General features: G+C 40.6%; 1 protein-coding gene across 1 annotated transcript in view; it reads left to right on the top strand.

Annotated features, from left to right (window-relative positions):
- Positions 1–15,719, top strand: part of sema6a (sema domain, transmembrane domain (TM), and cytoplasmic domain, (semaphorin) 6A) — a 104,535-nt gene extending 88,816 nt beyond the window's left edge. Inside the window, 1 exon segment of the mRNA XM_018674438.2 lies at positions 11,265–15,719. Within this exon segment, the coding sequence (XP_018529954.1) occupies positions 11,265–12,424 (1,160 nt within the window). The 3' untranslated portion in view covers positions 12,425–15,719.
- The last annotated feature ends 5,360 nt before the right edge of the window (positions 15,720–21,079 follow it).

The raw sequence follows: 21,079 nt of genomic DNA, 5'->3' as shown, positions 1-21,079 counted from the left end.
AATTGCCTCCAACTGCGGACGTAAACGCCCCACCGAAATGTACGCAAACACAGCTACACGATGCATACATATGCAGTCATGTGCACATGCACATCCCTGTGCTCATTAAGATACACATGCACACACACAAACACTGAAATGCACGCTCTGTAGGATGGATTTATTATCCATGGACTGTAATGTCCCACAGGGGATGTAATATCCAGACCATTACACTCTGAAAAGGAAGATGGCGATGTATTTTATTTCCTCAAGAAGATGGCCCGGGCCCCGGCTCTGTCATGCTTTGCGACACAGTGACATGACATTGAACGCCCTTTTCTCCTGTGTTAACAACCTGCCTAATGCTGTACCGCCTCAAGGACGGCACGCTGGATAAATGAGACAGAGAGAAAAAGAGGGACAGGAAAGAGACGAGAGGGACGACACACATCGGGGGGGGGGCACTGCAGTGCTGTTGATCCATGCTTTGTCCCTTAATAAAAACAGCCAGACCTATTACAGATCCCATTAAAACAACATGCAAGTCCCAGACACATTACATAGTTCATGCTGTTAGAGGCAGCGTCACCATGGCCTTGGGGTTGGTTATTCATGTATTCATGAATGCAGACTGGTAGATACTTTCTATAGACACACTGTATATAAAGAAAGAGACAGAGTAAAAAAAAGAGCAGCTAATGAACTTTGTAAAGTTTCTTAAAAAAAAACAATGTGCTGCAGTGTGTCTTTTCACGCCAAAAAACCCTCAGTTTGTGCCTGTCATGTATTAAAATTACATTACAGTTACAGCGCTAAGAAGCCAATTTTCCAAAAATATAAAGCGATCTTTGACAAAGCCAGAAGGTCGTTTGACAACACTTAACGATTCTTCAGGAGTTATTTCCAGAGTCGTCTATCCATCTAAATGAAGAAATACTCTGTTAGACCAGAAACACACCAAACTAAGATGGTAGTTGGAAATGTCAACACATCTCCTTGTTCATATTGTACAACGTGAGCCAAATTAATAAAATTGTAATCAGTCATACTGGTATGCACTGTTTCATATGAAATAGCAAGTTCATATTTTGCTTGAATTTTACATAAAGAGTAATGATCTATCTAATTTCTGGCTACTTACAAACCAAAAAAAAACAACTTTTTTATGGTATACTAGACAGAATATTTTTTCATCCACATAGCTGAAAGAGTGAAGATTTTCCTACAAAACAGCAGTGTGTTGATGGGTAAAACAAGTCTACATTTGTATATTATTGGATACTTAGAGATGTTACTCAAACTAAAATAAAGCATTACTTTGGTTCAGTGTTTACTGAAGGCACAGCAGCAACTGCAACATGTCAGCTGGAAGCAGTATGGCACCAGTAGGTAGATCCAAACACAATGGTGGCAGAAACTTCAGACAGCATGCCTACAGCCAGCATCACAACATGCTGTTGCTCCTCCTGTTGCCTTTACCTGAGCAGGTGTAACGTTACTTGAGCCTCACAAGGAATGGTGAGGAATTCTGTGCTATGAGAATCACAAATAGCAAAAGCTAAAAGTTTCTTATTTTTGGGGGTGAAATGTGGGTGTCTCATGCTCAGGTAACTGCAACAGGGCTTCACATTTCAAAACAATGCTTCCTGCTGTTTTTTCTGTATGATCATTATTATTATTATTGTTATTATCATTTATATAAGACACCTTTGCAGCTTGTTGTATTTATCAGTTCTATTTCAATTTCAGCTCTACAGCCTTTTGTTTTCTTTTCTCTGAAAGTCAGCTCTGATGAGATTTCTTTGATTTTCTTGTGTTGGTTTCTTGTGAGCAGTTCTTGATATTTTGCATGGCTTGGTGTGAGACTGTCTTTTTTTTTTTTTTGCTATTTATATATTTGCCTATTTTCCTGTCTTGATTGCTTTGATGGTATTAAGCACAGTTTTGCCTCCATGCAGCTTAATGCTTTTCAGCATGGCAAATCGAGCACCACAGTCAACAGTATCCATTTCCCGCTCCACCCATCCTGCCTCCTCTTCCTTCCTGTCGCCCACAGTATTACTGGCTTCAGGTGTCAACTGTACTGTGAAAACTTTGCAAACTGCGTGTGTGAAAGTGAAAATGGAATCAATATATGAGAAATGATTATGGAGTCAGAGACTAAGTGAATGAGTCATTTTATCAGCATTTTAATGCCATAGAGACAAATTCATGCACCCCGTTTTACAGAAGAAATAAAGGATAGATATTCGACTATCCATCAATCTTTCAAGTTAAGTAAAAAAGTTTATGCTTGAGTGACAATGTATTAGCTTATATCCAAAGTCGTTTGCAAGCTTGTTCACGATTTGAAAGAAATTACAATTACTCCCCAACTTTTTCATTTTCAGTTGAGACATTGTGGAATCTTATCTGCTAATGAATATTACAGTGCTGCCAATATGTATTAGCCTGACACCACTAGAGTAATTAGAAATGCTGCAAAGTGATGAGTATTCACACACTGATGATATTTAGCACCCAACAGCATCATTATCCAGCATTCCAGTGGGACCATCGCAGTTGCCAGGTGGCCGCTTGTGTTTCACAGTACATTTGAGCTTGGTGTTTGTCTGTCTATCTGTCTGGGCCTCATCTGTCTCTGTTATATTTTCCTCCAAATCTGTCAACCCGCCACATACCTCTCCCTTTGCCTCCCATCGCTCACCCTGCCCTCCGAGAAACAACCTGCCCCGCCACTTTCCACCATCTGCTGCCATTGTGATCAGTCTCCCTTCCACAGGACCTCTCATCTGACTGGGATGGCATGTTCCAAGGCTATACCTTACCTAGTGCAAATTAATTCCTGAACCAATTTATGGAGCCTCCTCCCCTCAATGCCCCTCCCCCCTCTGCCTCTCTTACTGTCTCCTCTCTTCCTCCGTCTCTGCACCTCCTCCTCCTCCGCCTCTCCCCTCGTAGTCTGTCTCTTCTCCAACTGGAGTCATATCTCTTCCCTTGTCTGCAGGAATGAATCCTTACCCTGCCCCCTCCTTTTCTGCTCTCTCTCATCTTTCTACCTCTTTTTACCTCTGCCTCCCTATCTCTGTCTCTCTATGTCAGGCTCAACTCTACCCCCCCCCAGTCCCCCCCCCTCCACACACACACACACACACACATCCACCCTCCCTCCAACACCGACCTGTAGCCACCGCTGTGTTGCTCCAATTTATGGGTTCATTACAGCACCTATCCAGGGGAGAAGGAAAGGGGAGAGGTGGAAGGACAGAGGGATGGAGAGAGACAACAGGGGAAGGGACATGGGAAATGAGGGAGGGGAGAAGGCGAGAGAGAAAAGGAACACGCCTGATAAAGATTTATTAAACACAACGAGAGTATAATATAGCAGCGAAGGTTATAAGGGAAGAGAGTTAGAAGCGAGAAGGTGGACAAACCAGTTGTAAGATGGAATTGAACAAATGTGATGGAAGAAAGGGGGAATAAGAGAAGATAGAAGATGTAGTCAGATACTGTAGCTGAAAGGACTCAACAACAGTGTTTCTCTCTATCCCTCTCAGTCATTTGTTTTCATACTGGGCCACAGTTTTTACCCTGAAGCTGAGTCTATGTCCTGTATTTTATGTTTACCCAACTAAGCCAACTAATCCTGGCTGAAACAGTGTTGGGCTTAATATCAAAAATCTCCAACTGCATCTGGTGAAACCCTGTCTCCTAGAAATTACATTTATATGCTACTAACAGCAAATACATTTTGAGGGAAATTTAATGCTGCCCAGATTAAGTTTTATCAACATGATGAGAATGTGAATTAATGTCACTGGCAATTTGCTAAATTTTGGCAATGAACATATTAGCAAATGTTCCCTGACAAGATATTTCATTTATTTTCCTCAAATATCTGCCCATAGTAACAAGAGCGTGATTAACATTTTAAGAATTATGTTAAGGCACTTGAAGCACATGGTTAAGGTTAAGGGAAAGACTGCATTCTTGGATAAACGCTGGAAAAGTCAACAGTGAAGCACAAGACGGGATGTGTTTACTTTATTAACAAGAACCAGGCCACATTGTACTGACAGATGTTTCTATTATTTTGTCCACCTCATTTATATTGGTAACAGTAGGCTAAATAAAAGAAACACCTCTCTGTGTAACAGTTAAACAGCACCACAGACTGCAGCCTCCAAAATGAATCAGTTGAATCAACGCCTCTGTAAAACAGTTTCAACAAAAACTGAGCAGTATATCTTTCATCACTGTAGCATGTATTGCAGGACAGCATTAGTTTAGCTGGCTATCCCTAATAAACTGGCAACTGGATGTAAATGACACACTTTCAACACTAGAATAAACATTACCTATACACATAATCCAGACAACAATTACACTTCTTACCACAGTGTAATTGGGAAAACAAATTAGCACTGTATAAAAACAATTTCTAAGAGACATGGTTGTCTGGTGCAATGTTTTTGTTTTCTCTTGTCATTCTCATTATGATTCACAAGTGTCAATTAGCTGAAGAAGATGCAGTGTTCCCATATTGATAATTACAAACTTGATTTGCAGATTTCATCTGAAGAACCACAACAACATGTTTACAAAAAAACACTGTGGTATTTTGATGACATTTCTTTACCATTACACGAGAGCTACTGTAATTTATCGAGAGATATGATTTCCCTCCGTGTCAGGATTTCATGGCAATACCAACTGTCTGACAGCTGCTCTGCAAGGGTTATTTTCAGCTGCAGGCAGCTCGCTGACACCTGTGTGCCAAGGTGAGGCGGTATGATAGAGGAAGAGTATGACCCCACTCACACAGGGATGCAGAGCTTTTTTTTCTATACTAAAAAGTCATGAGCATTTCACTTCATCTCACTTTCTGGGAGGCAGTTGAAGGAACATTTCACCATCATTGCTGGGCATGTCATGTCAATCTTGAATGTTACATATAGTTATGTGGAAAACAAACTGTCAAATATGTCCAAAACTAGCAGAAAAAAAATTTGTTTACAGTCAAATTCTAGTTTCAAATTTTTATGAATTCAGCCTCCATCCCCTCAAGTCCGTCCAGCTACATGCCCCTAGACCAGCAGAAAAGTGGCTTTGATCTTAGCCTTTCTGGCAAATTTGCAAACACAGTTATGCTTGTACTGTTAAAAAAAATGCCACAAAAAAAAGTCAACTTGTGTAGTTTGTAAGGGTGAGTTTAACCACCATATTAGCTCTTCAAACTAAACCAAATCAAACAACTACTGCCAAATGGAACAAGGGAGCGTTTAGTAGCCATTTCTTTTAAATGTAGTCAGTCCATAACAATCACACATTCCCTCTCAGCTATGTTTCTTCTACCACTAGTGAGCCAAAAAAGAAAGATAGAAGAAGGATTTCTAGGTTGTCTGATTATTATGAAGACACCTCTGCTCTCAAATTACCCTCCCCTGAAGGTGAGCTGACAAGATATGAGGTAGTAGAGGCTGTAGTTTAACATGAATTCTGCTCACTGTCAGATGATGCATTTGGCTGGTGGATTTTTTCAGCAGCCTGTGAGGGTGGGCACACTGGGAAATGTAATGTTAGTAGTTTCATATGTCCTTGCAGTAGAATGATAGGATTTAGGCTAATCCAATAAAAAAGGATGATGGCATGCCGGTTAAAAGTTGGCCCTTTAATGCAGAAAAACTGCACTGCTGCAAAGAAAAAAATGCTAAGTTTTTGTAATCAAATGACCACAACTCATATTCCTGCCATTCAAACACCTTTACTGTTGTATTAACCACAGGATTTAGGTTTACCGTTCTCTGGCCAAAGATTACGATTGGCCTTTGTGAGGCAGATGAATTATTTGCAGCTCACTGTGAATCATAATAGAAGCAGTGCACTGGATGTTTTCCCGGCATTACGCACTTCCCTTACTGACGTCAAGCCATAAGCCATAATTTCCTTCACTGATTAGTGTATTGTTCTCTCAGACCGCTTTTGTTTTATACACACATTTGCTGCTTACTTTTCCATTTTTATGTTTTGGTTATGCTTTTCAGTAAGATGTCTCACCATTGCTGGTTGATACAAAGGCTTTGCTTTGTCTTTCTGGCCATGTGAGACTGAATCTCACATCACAGCAGCTCATCCCTTTGTGCTTTTGAAGCTTGTCTAACCCACATGCAGCTGTCATTGTTCTTCTTTGAACTGAATTTAAACGATCACGTTCACCATGTCCAGGAGTGAGCCACTCATCAAGCAGATTCAAGCTGAGTCTTTGTTCTCTTGTGGCACTTAGTGGGGCCTGTTTCGTACGAATACATTTCTTAATGATTATCAGTACCAGCATTTATAACCGGATGAATTACAACACGTCAGCACACACACACATACACACACACACACACAGACATATTAGTCATCCATAGAAGTCAGTAGCTTGTCACACATTTTCAGCAGTCATAACATGATAAAATACACATGAGTGGGTCTCCATCTGTGTAACAATGACTCATCAGTATTGAATACTAATTAAAGGTAATAAATAAATCAATAATACTGAACAAAAACCACACAGGGGTACAAACTATAGTTTTTCTCTAAAATACAGAAATAACTGCATTTATTGTTCATGATGGGCAGCATCTTTTAACAAGTCTATGAGTCAAAGAGTAGTTGTGTCAATTTAAGGCATCTAACAGCTGATGAAAAATGTTCCCAGGAACGTTTAATTTAGGCTGATTTCCTGTGAGTATTAAATACTACAGTTTGTATGCAGGGAGGTGGATAGGGTAGTACATCAGTGTTAATACCTGAGGTGCCAAATTATATAATTAGGGGTTTAATTATATCTTAACTGGCTCATCAGTATGCAGTGCACTGACTCAGGATTGTCTGATGCTTTAATATTGAATAACACCATTAAGTGGCTCTTGAATGCAAACATACACAGCCCTTAATGGGCTAATATCCTAACTGGGGATTAAATATAACTTAATGAATTGCTGTCATCAACTAAACAGCAATGTCCTTTTTTAAAAAGATGACAACAAACAAGTCCCTGAAAGCAAATAAGAAGTTTCTAAAGCTCTCACCACAGTGAAGGAAGAGTAAATAGTTTCTGCTCCACTTCTTCATGTTTTCCTCTGCTCCATTAGTACTTTAAATGTCAAGGTCCACTGTTCTGTCTTTCAACAAGTGGCGAGTCAGTGAGTGCAGTTAAGCGCTGATTAAGATTTTTATCAATTCACAGACAATATCTCTGTGTAACGGCCTGTAGTCAGAGGTTAGGGCCCTCTCTGTAACCCCTCTGTGATGTTTAACTGCCTTTGAAGTTTTTCCCCAACACCAACACAAAGACGAGCTCTGTGGGCTTAAGTCAGCTGGTGCTTCTGAAGAGATTAAAAGAGTGTAAGAGTGTCTATGTGTGTCAGACAGACAGAGAGCAAGAGCATTCACAAGTTCCAGTCACAGCAGATTACAATGTTTCTGATTTACAAGTAAGTGTTGCCGACCCAGGCTGTTTTGACAGCGAGAAATATCTGAGTATCTGAGATATGTGTTTAATATCTGAATGTTGAGGCCCGAGGCGGTGTGAAATTCAAATCAATTCAACCGCTGAGAGAAGTGTCGAACTGCAGGATGCCTTGCAATGCATTCTGGGGGCGAGGCAAGAGTTGAAACCAGAAGATTATAAGTCACTGTATAGTCAGAACCCCAACAAGATGAGACTAAAGTAGAAAATCTGTGGGGTTTTAGCAACACTTTGATACATTTCAAGGTCACGTTGTGAAAGTTTTGAAAAGTTTTGCCAAGATCACAAACGGGTCTCTTAAAAAGTGAGCTGCGCAGCCACCTTGATTCAAAACCCCGAAGTCCTGTGATTCGACAGAGACAGCTCCGGTGTCCTCTGTGGCTACTTTCATTCTCTTTGATGTTAAGATGAGAAACAATTTCTCACATGAAAAATAGAAGTCTTCAGAGTTTCCTCTTTTTCTTTCCTTTGTGTTTTTACCTAAGGCCTTGAGGCTAAGTACCCTCTGGAAGTGTGTGTGAGTACCAGAGACATGAGTGATGGATGGAAGGAGAGAAAAAGTGAGAGAAAGAATGAAAGGATTTTATAAAAAGAGACACAGACAGGAAAAGCCATGCGGTGCAGGTTAAAAAGGGCTTTAACCTCGGCTCCCACGCCCGGAATAGAAGACAAAGATCCAGCTCCACAGTTCGCCTCCCTCACCAGCGCGGACAACCCGTTTGGCTCCGCTGCCCTCTGGCTTTGTTATTCAATGTGAGACCCAAATTCCCAGTCGAATAGTCGAAAGTTAACCTTTAGTGGCAATAAATTCACTGTCATGAAAATTCATAACAGTTTTGACTTGCTCTTTCAGGATGTAAGCACCATAGACAGAGATAAATGAATGTATTTACATTTAACATGGATTATGGATAAAAAGAGAGATTTGCCAAAGTATTTGTTTATGCCTGTGCTTTCATTTTCTTGCGTAAATGATTTTGGAAGATTTTCAGGGCTCCTCACCTCACCAAGTGAAGCTGAATTACACTCTTCCTTTTCTTCGCGGTTAGCTGAAATGTTTAACCCCAGCAGCTCTCGAACAGCACCCGTCACTATTGTCGCTTCTGCCAAAAGATGATAACTCACAAAGGTTATAATTACAGCCTTCCCAGTTTCCACTGAATAGAACACTTAACATATGGAAGATGAAAAGTGTGAAAGAAAATACTCTGAAACAAGAAGAAAGTCAGGAGAGTGATTCATTGTTTCTGCAAAGAAGCAGAAAGTGGGAAGAAAAAAAGATCTGAGCGAAGGCAGGAGAAAGTCAACAAAGTGAAAGATAGCAGCTAGGAAAAGTATCGCCCTCACTCTCAGATGTTACTGTATGAGATGGGAAGCAGATGTTTCATCAGATGGGTGAGCCGTTTGGTCACACGAGTCCGCAGCATAACACTTGTCAAACCTTAATGCCTCGCTGCAGATAACACTCATCACTTCTCACACTATCTACACAGCCGGGCACGTCCCCGATAAGAAACCATTTTGGCCAGAAAAAGACGTTTTGAAACCTTTTGTTTAACACTAAATGAGATATGGTTGAGCTTCATGTTTTCAGCACTCTATTAAAGAGAAAAGTGAAGTTTTGTTTTTACTATAAATGACTAACGATCTGAGCAAAAGTAACTGCTCTTTTTTTGTGTGTCTTGCTTAAGCTTTAAATCCAGAGACGGAGGTATTTCTCAGTGCTTTATTTCAGCCGGGGAAAAAAAAAAAAAGACTTTTAAGTCATGTTTTTGGACTAATGAAGTATGACTGCAGCTAGTGAGGATTATGGATGTTAGTTGAAGAGAGTCTGGATTTTGGTTCCATGAGAACAGATTACTATTGCTGTTTCTGTGTCTGTGTTATGTCTCGCTTAGGAGACAGAAAGGAGATATTCTCCAACTACGTCCTTCTTTGACACAGCCGAGCTGAAAAGCCTAAACGCGATTACCCCGGCCCCTTCAGGATTTTACAGAATTATTGCAACTAACGCTTCATTTTGTGTTCTTTGAGAAAATTACAGAGCAAATTGAAACACTTTAATGATAATCTGCAATAAACTGTGATTCACAGAACCAGCTTAATATAGAAATAGAAAATTGCATTGATCTGCTTGTTGACAATTAATTTGATTACTGTGTTGTGTTAAACTGTTAAACTGATGATGTTTGCAGCTTATATCCCTATCCCTATAGTGCCCCATTTCACTTCTCAAAATACACTCCTGCTTTGTAAAAATCTACAAAACAAGAAATAAGGTGTCATAAAAGGGTGGTAAAATAATTAGTTTAAAAATGCAAGTCAATAAAAATAAGTTTAAAGAAGTTTTAAGTCCAGGTGATACTGCCATAGCCTTTTTAGCCATTCTTGTCACTTTTATATAAATTTCTGCCAAATGAAAATATCTGTGATTTCTGAAAGCTGTTATACAAATCATATCACCCACACATTGCCTATTTTAGAACAACCATTCACTGTTAAACACACCTCCTCTGTATAGGAGACACACACTGGCATAATGGATTATGAGAAGTTGAATTCAATTCATACATATGAATATCAGATTATTGCCCTTAGTTATATTATCCACTGTGATGGAAAGCTTTCATCATTTTTGCATTTTACAGTTTTGCAGGTTTTTATGATCTCCACAGGGAGGTCACAGGGAGTATTTCAAAAATCTTTCACGTGTCAGTGCTGCGCAATGAATAATATATACCACGATAGGAACGCAGATCACACACGTGTAACTGAGTCACGTTATCAAGACCAGAAGTGCACTGTGGGAGCTTTTTACGTGATAAAGCCCACCTGTCTAATCCTCCGTCTGTGGTAACTGATCTGTGTTGGCCACAGGTCATGTGTGAACCCATTATAAATCTCTCTGCCGTGGACTGGTGTGTTTAACCCCAAGGAACAAAGTGTTGCATTAGACGTCTACATTCATCAACAGCCTGGAGGCTATCATCTGTGTGTGTGTGAGGTGCATGTGTCCACAGTCATGTATATGTGCGTGCAGATTATTGTTGACCCCATTTTATTGCACACAACCTGCTGCTCCTTACTCTCCCGCCCCTAGAATACTCCATAGCTGCTTTTATTGAATTATCTTTTATTTGGCCGTATCGCAGCGCAGTCTTTGCCGGTCTTTGAAAGTGGCGCTTTCATAAGACACTGATGACACAGCTCATTGGATTTAGCGCCTAATCAGAGGCTTTTTAATGTATTCTCTGTGATTCATGAGATTGGATCCAAGCTTTATGAAAAGTCTCCCATTTGCATCGATGAGAAGAAAGGGTTTGGGTATTTCAGGCTCCTTTATCTGCGCTCATATCTTTTTTCATTTCAGCAGAGGGTTTTATCTGGGATTTAAAATGTGAATCATAATCACCCCTCCAAAACACATTTTCAGTCTAAGATTGGATTTTCGGGAATACTGAATGTTGCTACTTCAAGCTACCATTTTTGCCTGTTTTGAATAGGTGTTCTTCATGATGGGATAAACCCTTTTCTCATTTACATGATTTTCATGAAATTATTTAAACCTCTAATCTTTTTACCCAGAAAATGTTTTTAATTATTGTAATTCAATATTATTTTCTTAGTTCATCTAATAATAAGCATCTCTCCCAACAGCTCTATTTTTCTTAGAAGCAGGCTCCTACAACACACACCAGCGGCAGTATCATCTCTCCCTCTGTTAGCCTGCCAGTCTGAATGTCATCTCACCGTTTCTCTGCAGGTGTGATCCGTGAGAGCTACCAGAAGGGTCGCGACCAGCTGGTTCCCGTGACCTTGTTGGCCATCGCCGTCATCCTAGCATTTGCCATGGGCGCCATCTTCTCTGGCATCATTGTCTACTGTGTCTGTGACCACCGGCGGCGAGACATGGACCTGACAGGCCGCAAAGAAAAGGACAGCCACCACCTCCACTCCCGCCGGGGATCAATGAACAGTGTGACTAAGCTGACGGGCCTGTTTGAGACGCAGGCCAAAGACGGCCGCCCTGAGGCGATCCTTACCCCTTTGATGCACAACGGGAGAATGACACCAAACGGGAAGATGCTGATAAAAGCAGACCAGCACCACCTGGACCTCGCTGCTCTGCCAACGCCTGAATCCACCCCCATGCAGCCACGTCGCAAGCCCAGCCGGGGAAGCCGCGAGTGGGAGAGGAACCAGAACCTCATCAATGCTTGCACCAAGGACATGCCACCTATGGGCTCCCCTGTCATATCAGATCTGCCCCTGAGGGCGTCACCGGGGCACATCCCCAGCGTGGTTGTCCTGCCTCTGCCGCAGCATCAGCACCAGCTTCAGCCTCACCTGCAACAGCACCAGCAGTCGTACCAGCACGAATACGTGGAGCAGCCACACCATAGTGACCTGAGCATGGGCCACGGCGTCGTGGATGACCAGGGGGCCACCCTGGAGTACAAGACAGTAAAGAGCCCATGTCACAACCTCAACATGGTGGATCCAGATGGGGTGCTGCCGCCTCGTGTGCCCCAACGAGAGGCCTCTCTCACCATCCCCCCCGCCGTCCCACAGATGGGCAAACGTTTAGAGGTCCACTCGTCGGTTTACGGCCTCCGGAAAGGATCGGCATCCGCTGCCTCCGGATCCTCCGTCCTCAAGAAGCACAACACCAACTCATCTAACTCCTCCCATTTGGCGAGACATCACAGCTTCAACCGTGTGGAGACTCCACCACCTGCACCTCAGAGGGTGGACTCCATACAAATGACAGCACAGGGCATATCTCTGTCACGGCAGCCTGGAATGAGCTCCTACGGTTCACTGCCTCGAACGGGCATCAAACATCTCAAGCCTGATGTCCCTCCCAAACCCTCCGTAGTGTCACTCTCAACAAAAGTCAAGTCCAGTGACTCCTGCACATAGTCAGCTCGTTAACCTGTCAGTCCAATGTGAACAGACAGTAGTGAAAGGTTTTTCTGAAAGAGAGAAAAAAAACAGGGAATACTGTACAACTTGCATCTCCTTTTAGTGTTTTTTTGTTTTTGGTGTACAGTGGAAAATGCAACAGTTTTTTTAAAAAATACTTTCTTTTTATATAAATATGTAAATATTATACAAATGGTTGTCGTTATTTGTTGCCGTTTTAGAGCTAATGCTCTGGCTGGCTCCCAGTTCCTCTGTAAACACACATGGGAACATGTGCTACTGAAACAGAAGAAGATGATGCTTGTCCTGAATATTTCATCCAATGGCACCCTGTAGCATCCAAGACGGTGGCTCTCTTGTTTGTGGTGTCTTTGGCCACCAGGACTTGACTTGATACTTAATCGCGCTGGTAAAAGCACATAAGAAGTCAGCACGGGGGAGTTTTGGAGAATAATTGTTGTACAGTACCTTGAGGACTGGGGGATCTGAGTGAGTGGGCACTCAGAGAGACTGAGCTCAGACTGAAAGGGCAGGCGGCTGCCTGAATTCTGTCGGAAACTGTGAAAAGCCTCTCAGTGTTACAGCAATCAAGTCCAGCCTGGGTTTGACAGGAAGCCTGGGCCAGAAGAATCTTCTACTGTACTGGTTACTGAATAACACATGACTGTTAATACTAATAGCTTGTTGTATTTATTTTTATTAAGTGCTTTTGAAAAATAAAGACTGACTTTCTAGGCTCAGAGAGAGAGAGAGAGAGAGAGAGACAGAGGGGACAGAGAAGAGATCTTTTAATATTAATTAATCAAGTGTGAGAAAAAAACTTATTTAAAGTCATTAAACTGGAGCCAGTAGAACTTTCTTGATGACTAAAGGTCCACTAGGTCTTACTGAGTGCTCAGTGGGAGCTTGAGATATATGTGACCTCTGTGAAGAGGAGGAGATATTTATTTAAACTGTGCCAGACAGGGACTTTTACCTTCATGGACCAGAATTTCCATTGTTTTAGACCAATCATAAAAAAGACTTCCTGAATCTCACCCTTTCACTCCTCCAATGAGCATCACCCCACCCCTCAATCAGCACTGTGGTTTTGTGTGAGTCAGTAACATTTGTCCTGATTGGTTGCTGGCTTTCCGGTGCCATCAAAGCTCACTGTTGCATGTTGCGAATATAAGAAAAACCAGCTGCAGCAACAGTATGGGAATCTGCACACACACGTACAAAAAGAGGCTGTCAGTGACGCTGTGAGCGGACAGAGCATTGCCTCCGTCTCAGAACGTTATCGTCTTTTCTACCAGCGTCACACAGATGAGCAGGCAAAAAAGAAAACTATATTAAAAAAAAAAACATCTGTAATTGCCTGCTTCTTTTTCCACATGTAAATTTGTGCCTTACACCCTAAAGTAGTGACAATGTTTTCTTTAGTAGCTGTTAACTTTGTCTCCTTGTAGTATTTTTTATTTTTATTACATCATGACATTTCCCTGGTTTGATAAAAATGCAATTAAAGAATGTAGGTGTTATTGTTGTGATTCTGGTCCCTAGACATGACACACTTACAGTCCGGAGGGAAGAGAGTAAGGAGGATCTTTCTTTCACTCTTCCTCTGTGACACACATATACAAACACATGCACATGCACATGCACATACACACACAAACACACTCATCTTTGTGGTTCATTTCTGATTGTGCCATTAATGCGCTTAAAGCAACCCTTTATGTTGTGCTGGCAGTGTCGATGAAGACGTTGTGAGTGTTTTTGATTTTCTATTTTATACAATTTAAAAAGTCCTGGTATTTGTTTTTATGTTTTTTTTTCTCTGCTGTCTCTTTGTTTGGAGTGATGGTTAATTGACTGATTAACTGAACAATTAACATTTGTGTACTTGAGAAGGCCAATGTATGTGTATCTTTCTGGTGCACTGCAATAATAATGCAACGACAACACAACAGCGAACGTACAGGATGAGATACACATAGGCACCCGGTGTACTGACGCAGTCCTTGCTTCTTGTGTGTGCATCGTAACACTTAATTTGCTAGGCAGTTGCATAAACAGGCTGGTTCCTGTGAAGAAAAGTTGACATTTTAAAACAACAATATTAAAAATGTACCTTGTTTAACCCCCTTTTTTAAGCGTTTTTGAGGAATTTTAGAGATAAGTTTTTATTTTGCTTCACTAACTCTCATTATCAAGGCCTTAATAACGGCTGAGAGTTCGACTAATCTGACCTTTTTTTTCCTTTCATTTCCTTTACTTAAGGATTTTTATTGATCACCCCCTCCAACACTTAAATCAATGGAGCACTCCCTTAGTGTTGTATGTGTAGATAGGTAAAAGTTTTTCTTGATATCAAGCAATTTTCTGTTTCTCAATGGAGGAAAGCCAACTATGTCTCAATCCACAGCTAAAGTGAGGAGGACACGTAGGATCTGTGACCTGACTAACATATGTGTACATAGATGCTTGCAGGGTTCGGTTGCAAACGATGGTGTCTTGGGCAACAGATGAGGTCAAAGTGGGAGCCCCTTCAGAAACATGGTATGGGGTCAATTCAGACAGTCATAGTAGCGATTACCTAAAGCTATGATCTTTAAAGTGCAAGTGACCCAAGGTTAGTATGAAGGGGTGTGTTTACTTCACAATTCCAGAATACCATTGCATTGTAGACTGGTAACTTGGCACTACAAGGCCCTATTTACACCCTTGAGTGTATTGAGGCGTGCATGGACCAGCAACTTTCCCAGGCCAGGAATAATGCTGATCTACAACTAAATATTTCTTGTGTAGAAATGCTCAGTTGTGTCAGCTTCTCGCCTTGGAGAATTGTCGTGTCTACACAGAATGTGAACAAGAAAATCTCTCTGGGTCAGAAGGTTAAACGTCCGCATCCTGTGTAGAAGGGTAAATTTAGCTGTGGGTGCATTTCAGATTCCGCAACATCAAGCATTTTGATGTCAGAATAAAGTTCGAACATTTTTAAGACTGGATTGGGTTTGACTGTGAAGGCTGCTGTGGACAGTGAGGTTCTTTGGTGTGTGCCTTTTTGTCTTTCACCCTTGTTATAATACACTGCTATTAGATGCAAATCGACTCTCTTCTCAACTTCTCAACCTTTTGAACTTTGTAAGCTTGTAAGATATTGTGACGTCACAAAGTTTTTTGCCCTACTCTCTCCACTTCCTTAACATCTGATTCACAGCTTAATGTATGTTGTAAAGAAAAAAAACTCTTTAATTTAATGCAAAATGTAATTAAAAAAAAAAGAAAATAAAATTCTTGTCATGAAGACTGTGATACGTCCTTGACTTTTTCACTTGTTTCTCTGCCTGAGGTGGTTATCTTTTTTACTAGGAACGTCTTTAGTTGTTTAATTTTGTGCAGCGCTGTTTGGGGAAAACCAAGCCTGGGTTATGCACAGGATTTGAAGGTTCTTCCAATAGAGAATCAGTTTCAGGGAAAATATTGTACTTCTGTGACCTCGAGTACACTATTCTTCTTTGCTTGTAAAACCACCACCAGCCTCTTGAGATCTGAGAAACTTTTCTTCAGAATAAGTTTCTACTTCTGATACAAAGCACGTCTGAGTGGATGAAAGTGCTTTAAAGTGAAGTGAAAATGATTCATATCTAATAAGTAAAAAAGACAAGGTTATCAGCAGAGGGAAGATGCCTGTACTCTATTTTACTATTGATCCTTTTGGTTAAATGAAGCAAACAACTTGATGAAGATTGGAAGCAGATTTCTGTTTGGCAGACTCGTACATGAGGCACTCAAAATCATCATTTAAACTATAACACATAATTGTCCACAGAGGCAGTAGGGGTTCATAAGTGTACTGTAGGTTTGGGGTAATCCATTTAATCCCATATAGGAAATCAATAAACTCTTCAAATAAATTCTGAAGGCAACTGCAAGATAATGGAGGGGTTCCAAAATACAGATGATATTGTCTTCTCTTTTAGTCCCATTTAAAGGTACTGCAGCTGCATTTAGAAAAGACTGTAGAAAATGGAATGCTATGGTATAAAGTGCAGTGTTTAGGCAGTATCCATCATGGAAAACATGAATAGCTTTCTCAAGGGCAAAAAGAAATAGCTAGATTTAGGAAATACGGATAAAAGGCTTGACCTAATTACATACGTAAACGACTACAGTATAATCAATATTCTTATATTAACAATGCATCACATTCCCACAGAGAATTACTACCCCAAACCTACAGTTTTCTTCAGGCACACAATTTTAATGGTCTGGCTTGGGCTCTCTACTGTCCCCAGTAGTTATCAGTAAGACTATCTGCACAGCACTAAACAGCAGACAAGCCAGTGGTCAGAGTGGATCATTTAGCATGTCCCTCAGGAGTTGGTGGAGAACAAACCAGAGCTGAAAGGGGAATGAATGTTGGACTTACACTCATCGGGGGGTTTAAACATGACTCCGAATGAGTGCTAATATTTGTCTGTTTCTGCTGGATCTCTAAATAAGGGACTATTTGCTAACAGGTTTCAACTTAATAAGATCTTATTAAGTATGTGTTGCGTTGCAGGTCCTTTCTGCTGCCCTCAAATGGCTGAAAAAAAAATCACTTAATGCCCTTTTAAACTTTGAAAATGTAATTAAGAGCAAAATGTTATTCCCAGGTTTCTGGAACAGGGACCTTTACTATGTATTGCCATGATGTCAAGATTCTCTCATCAGTGTCACTCTGAAGATACAAATTCAACTCTGTGTGTTCTTGTTGTGATGAGGAGAGTTTCGAGAAACTGGGTGCTTAATTACAATGACTCAGTCTTGAGGAGAACCCACACTAACAGTATCACTTAACAGGGCAGTAATTCGTATAAGGGTTTATTGTGTTATGTACGTAACAATGAAACAAGCCATGGCACATGCCTACTTAGTAAACTGAGACAGAGCACTTGAATAAATTGACAGAGGGGGAAACAATAAACTAAGAAACAACAAAGGACAAATACATTTAGAATATAAAACTCGTTAACACTGTCTCAAATCACCTTTTCAACTCTATAACCTTGATCTACCTGCAGTATTACCTTATCAAATTCCTATCTCTGGTTCAACACGTGACCATGAAACAAATCTCATCACTCACAGTGCATTAATGTTGACTAACACTGACCAGAACAGCTCCTATTTCAAATCTGGGTCTCCAGTTTCATACGTTAGCACATCCTTGGTATAATTCTGTCAGGAGATGTGGCTTTGGCAGGTCCTTTGACACTCGAGCCTTTGATCTTGAGGTGAGTCATAAGCTACAAGCGTTGGTACAAGTCAGACTGTGCATGGAGATCAGATAACCAGGATGTGGTACAGCTAATGAGGCCTGTCGCTGCCTTCACAATGCTGCATTGTGCAGTCCCCATTCAGGCACCCGTGTGTTGTTGTGCTACTCAGAGATCAAGATTCAGATATTCACCACTAAATCTTTTCCAACACGACAAGAGCACAATCATATCTAGTTGTCACAAGTGTGAGCGGTATTACCGCAGAGCTAGTCAGAGTGCGGTGCACCAAAGGTTGGTATTTAAGAGGTCAAAACAGGTGAATCCCATGTCTTTGTGTGCGGGAGGTTATGATTTGACACAAAGATAAAGACAGCAAGTCACAGTCAGGACAGATATCAGACTACATCTGTGAAACGTGCAAGTAATCCAGGGCAAGCAACTTAATCTGTGTCAGTACTAATGTAATGTACTGTAAACCACGATCCTAATGTGATTGAGTGATTTTATTGGTTAGCGAATAGATATTATATGTCTCATTTGTCTCTAAGATGCATTTAAAAGCAGGCCCACAATGTGGCGTGAGATGTGTGTGGAGTGCACAATAAGCTTGCTGTATGTATACAGTATACAGAGCAGTAGGAGCATTATACAGAAACAATCATGTTTATGTCATTATGTTTGTTACTTTTATTTGTTTAAAATTCCATTATGGCAAATTCATTCATTTGTGTAAATAGACTCAAGTCATAATTTGTGTTGCTTTAGCCTGAACTGTTTTGGTGGTGAGTGGGACAAGCATTAGCCATATTATATATCATATTATTTTTTTTTTATGTAAATTTCCCTTGTTAACTTCCAATGTCCAGCGTTGTCACTGTATAATTTTTGCTAATGTAGATACATTCTAGTTGAATAAAAATATGTATTTTACAAATCCAGGACATACTGTATATCAGTACAATTCAACAGCACCGCAAAATACATCCTCCAGAAGATTCATTAAGTTGAATCCATATCTCTATAATTTCAGCAACAGATAAGCATTATAACCTTCATTAAGATAGGATTTATAGCAGGGCTTTTGTATTTGTCTGCATTTGTTATAGCTAGATGTTCCTAATGGAGTGTACATAATTTGTGCAGTATCAGTGACACGACTGGGAGTGCCAAAGAGAAAGAGAAATGTTTTGATGAGGGATTTCTTGATATTAACAATCCCTGCCATTGTGTTATTGCAGATTCCAGTAAAGAAATCAAAAGAGGCAGCTGTGGCATTGCAGTGGATTTTGTGGCTTCATATTGCTAATACTTTAATGCATCTTGTAATCTAAGAGTAAATATGAATTGCTCTTTGATTAGCAGTTGCTGTGGAAATACTGTGTGCTGCAAATCTTTCCAATGTAAATCAGTAGCAGTCACTTTGGCTCATGACCTGACATTATGACCTGTCGATCCAAGAGCTCAGTGGCTCTTTTCCCTGCCAGCGACAGCTTCAGAGGGCAGCCTGCCAGACTTCCAACAATCCCGGCAACAGACCAGCCACCCAGCGGTCAACCAGCAGACCAGCTAACCAGTCAGCCAGTCAGAATGCCAGCCATTAAGCCCTCCAGCCAGCCTTTAAGTTAACCATCTCGTCATTCATGCTGCCACCGGCCCCTGAGCCCAACCTGTCCTATACAACTCTAATCCACCCTGCACGGCCATGGCCTGGCAGTGTTCACTTCGACCGCCCCGCAATCTGTGGCCACAACAAGCTTAGCTGTGTGCTAATCCTCGCCGTCCCATCCAGCTATCATTATCCCCACACTGATACTGTCTGCATCCGCCGCTGCTCTTAATGGCACACATCCTGGTGGGGTTTTTTTTTTTTGTTTGTTTGTTTTTTTAAATTTTATTTTATGCATTTTTTTCTGTCAGAAAATGGTTGCTGAAGCTACAATGTCTCAGACACAAAAGAAAGAGACACAAAGGCTCAAAAAGATAGACAGATAAACAAACCGAAGAGATAATTATCTACCAAATGAAAAAAAGGCCTGCATAGATTTAAATAAAGTCAAAATACAGACAGGGAGGCAGACAGATTACACACACATTTGTGCTCACACTCATTAACACATTCCAGAATAATGTGTCCCCTGTGAATTAATATGGCTTCCTATGAGTTACTAATGGGGGTCAATAGGGCCCTTAATGACCATTCTCTACGTTGGTTGGTTTGTCGTTAGTGTGTCATAGAATAAAGACATGTGAGCTTCATATAGTGGATTCTGTGTGTCTGTTTTACAGTTTGTGTGTATGTGTGTGTGTGTGTGTGTGTGTGTGTTTGTCTGTCTGTTGTTAAGTCAGTGCATTGTGCAGTGTTGTAGCTACCACTGAGGTCATGTCCTCTGTAATTCTTCTGGGAATTAAGGGTTCAAGAAACCTGGGAGCTGGAGTTTGCAATCAACATTAAAAATGTAACACTTGGTGGATATCTCATAATTCCAGTGTCTTTAGTGCCTTTAAAATTTGATTACTTTTAGGCCAATAAATAAATAAAGGATTCAGCATTTCTCTACCAGTTTGTCCCTGCTAGTGCAGAGCAGGACACTTGTAGAGATTAATTTAGTGAATTAGAATTTGAAGATATGTCAAATAATCTTATCTGAGCTCAGATTAATTTGCTACACAGAAAATATGATTAATAATAATAGAGAAAAATCAATGTAAGAAAAAAAGAGATTGTTTTAGGTTTCTTAACAGTGGAGCAACTGACCTTTTGCTAAACCCCTCCCCTGATCAGTGACTGTCCAATCACAGCTTAGCAACAGCAGCACAGAAGGTTTTTCATTGTTTGGATTTCTCAGCATATCAAAACAGTGTCCGTGAGGGTATTTAATGACTATGGAAGTATGTGGCGTCTTTTTAAAGCCAACCCAAAAACACAAACAAAACTAAGGAATGTTTTAAACTGTGTTTGTCTGCTCTAATGTAAGTGGCAATGGAAGCAAGTCTGGCGTTTTAGCTTACAACCTCCAATATTAACTGCATGTTACAGCAAAGGACAAGAAGTATACCAATAGGTACATTAGTTTGTGAGGTTACAGGTTATTTTAAAGCCTTGTTCATGTCTTGGATCCTTTCAGAGTTTAGGCCTTAACCTTTTTTTCTCGGAATGTTAAGTGAAAACAAAATGTTTGAAAATACAGACAAATATGTAAGCTAAGCAACAAAACAAGGTTATGTCAAACAAAATAACAGACAAATCTTACGTTTTTCATATTATTATTATTTATATGAATAAATTATTATTGTATTTATAATACAACAAGGACTAAAAAGCTCTGCCAGCAACAGTTGTATTTCAGCTGGAAAAAATAGAAATGAGAAGCCTTTTGTCGACCTCTCAGAAATCAGGCAC

This window comes from Lates calcarifer, linkage group LG13 (assembly GCF_001640805.2).
Source record: "Lates calcarifer isolate ASB-BC8 linkage group LG13, TLL_Latcal_v3, whole genome shotgun sequence".
NCBI lineage: Eukaryota > Metazoa > Chordata > Actinopteri > Centropomidae > Lates > Lates calcarifer.
The sequence above is the reverse complement of the archived record's forward strand: the minus strand, read 5'-3'. Positions and strand labels throughout refer to the sequence as shown.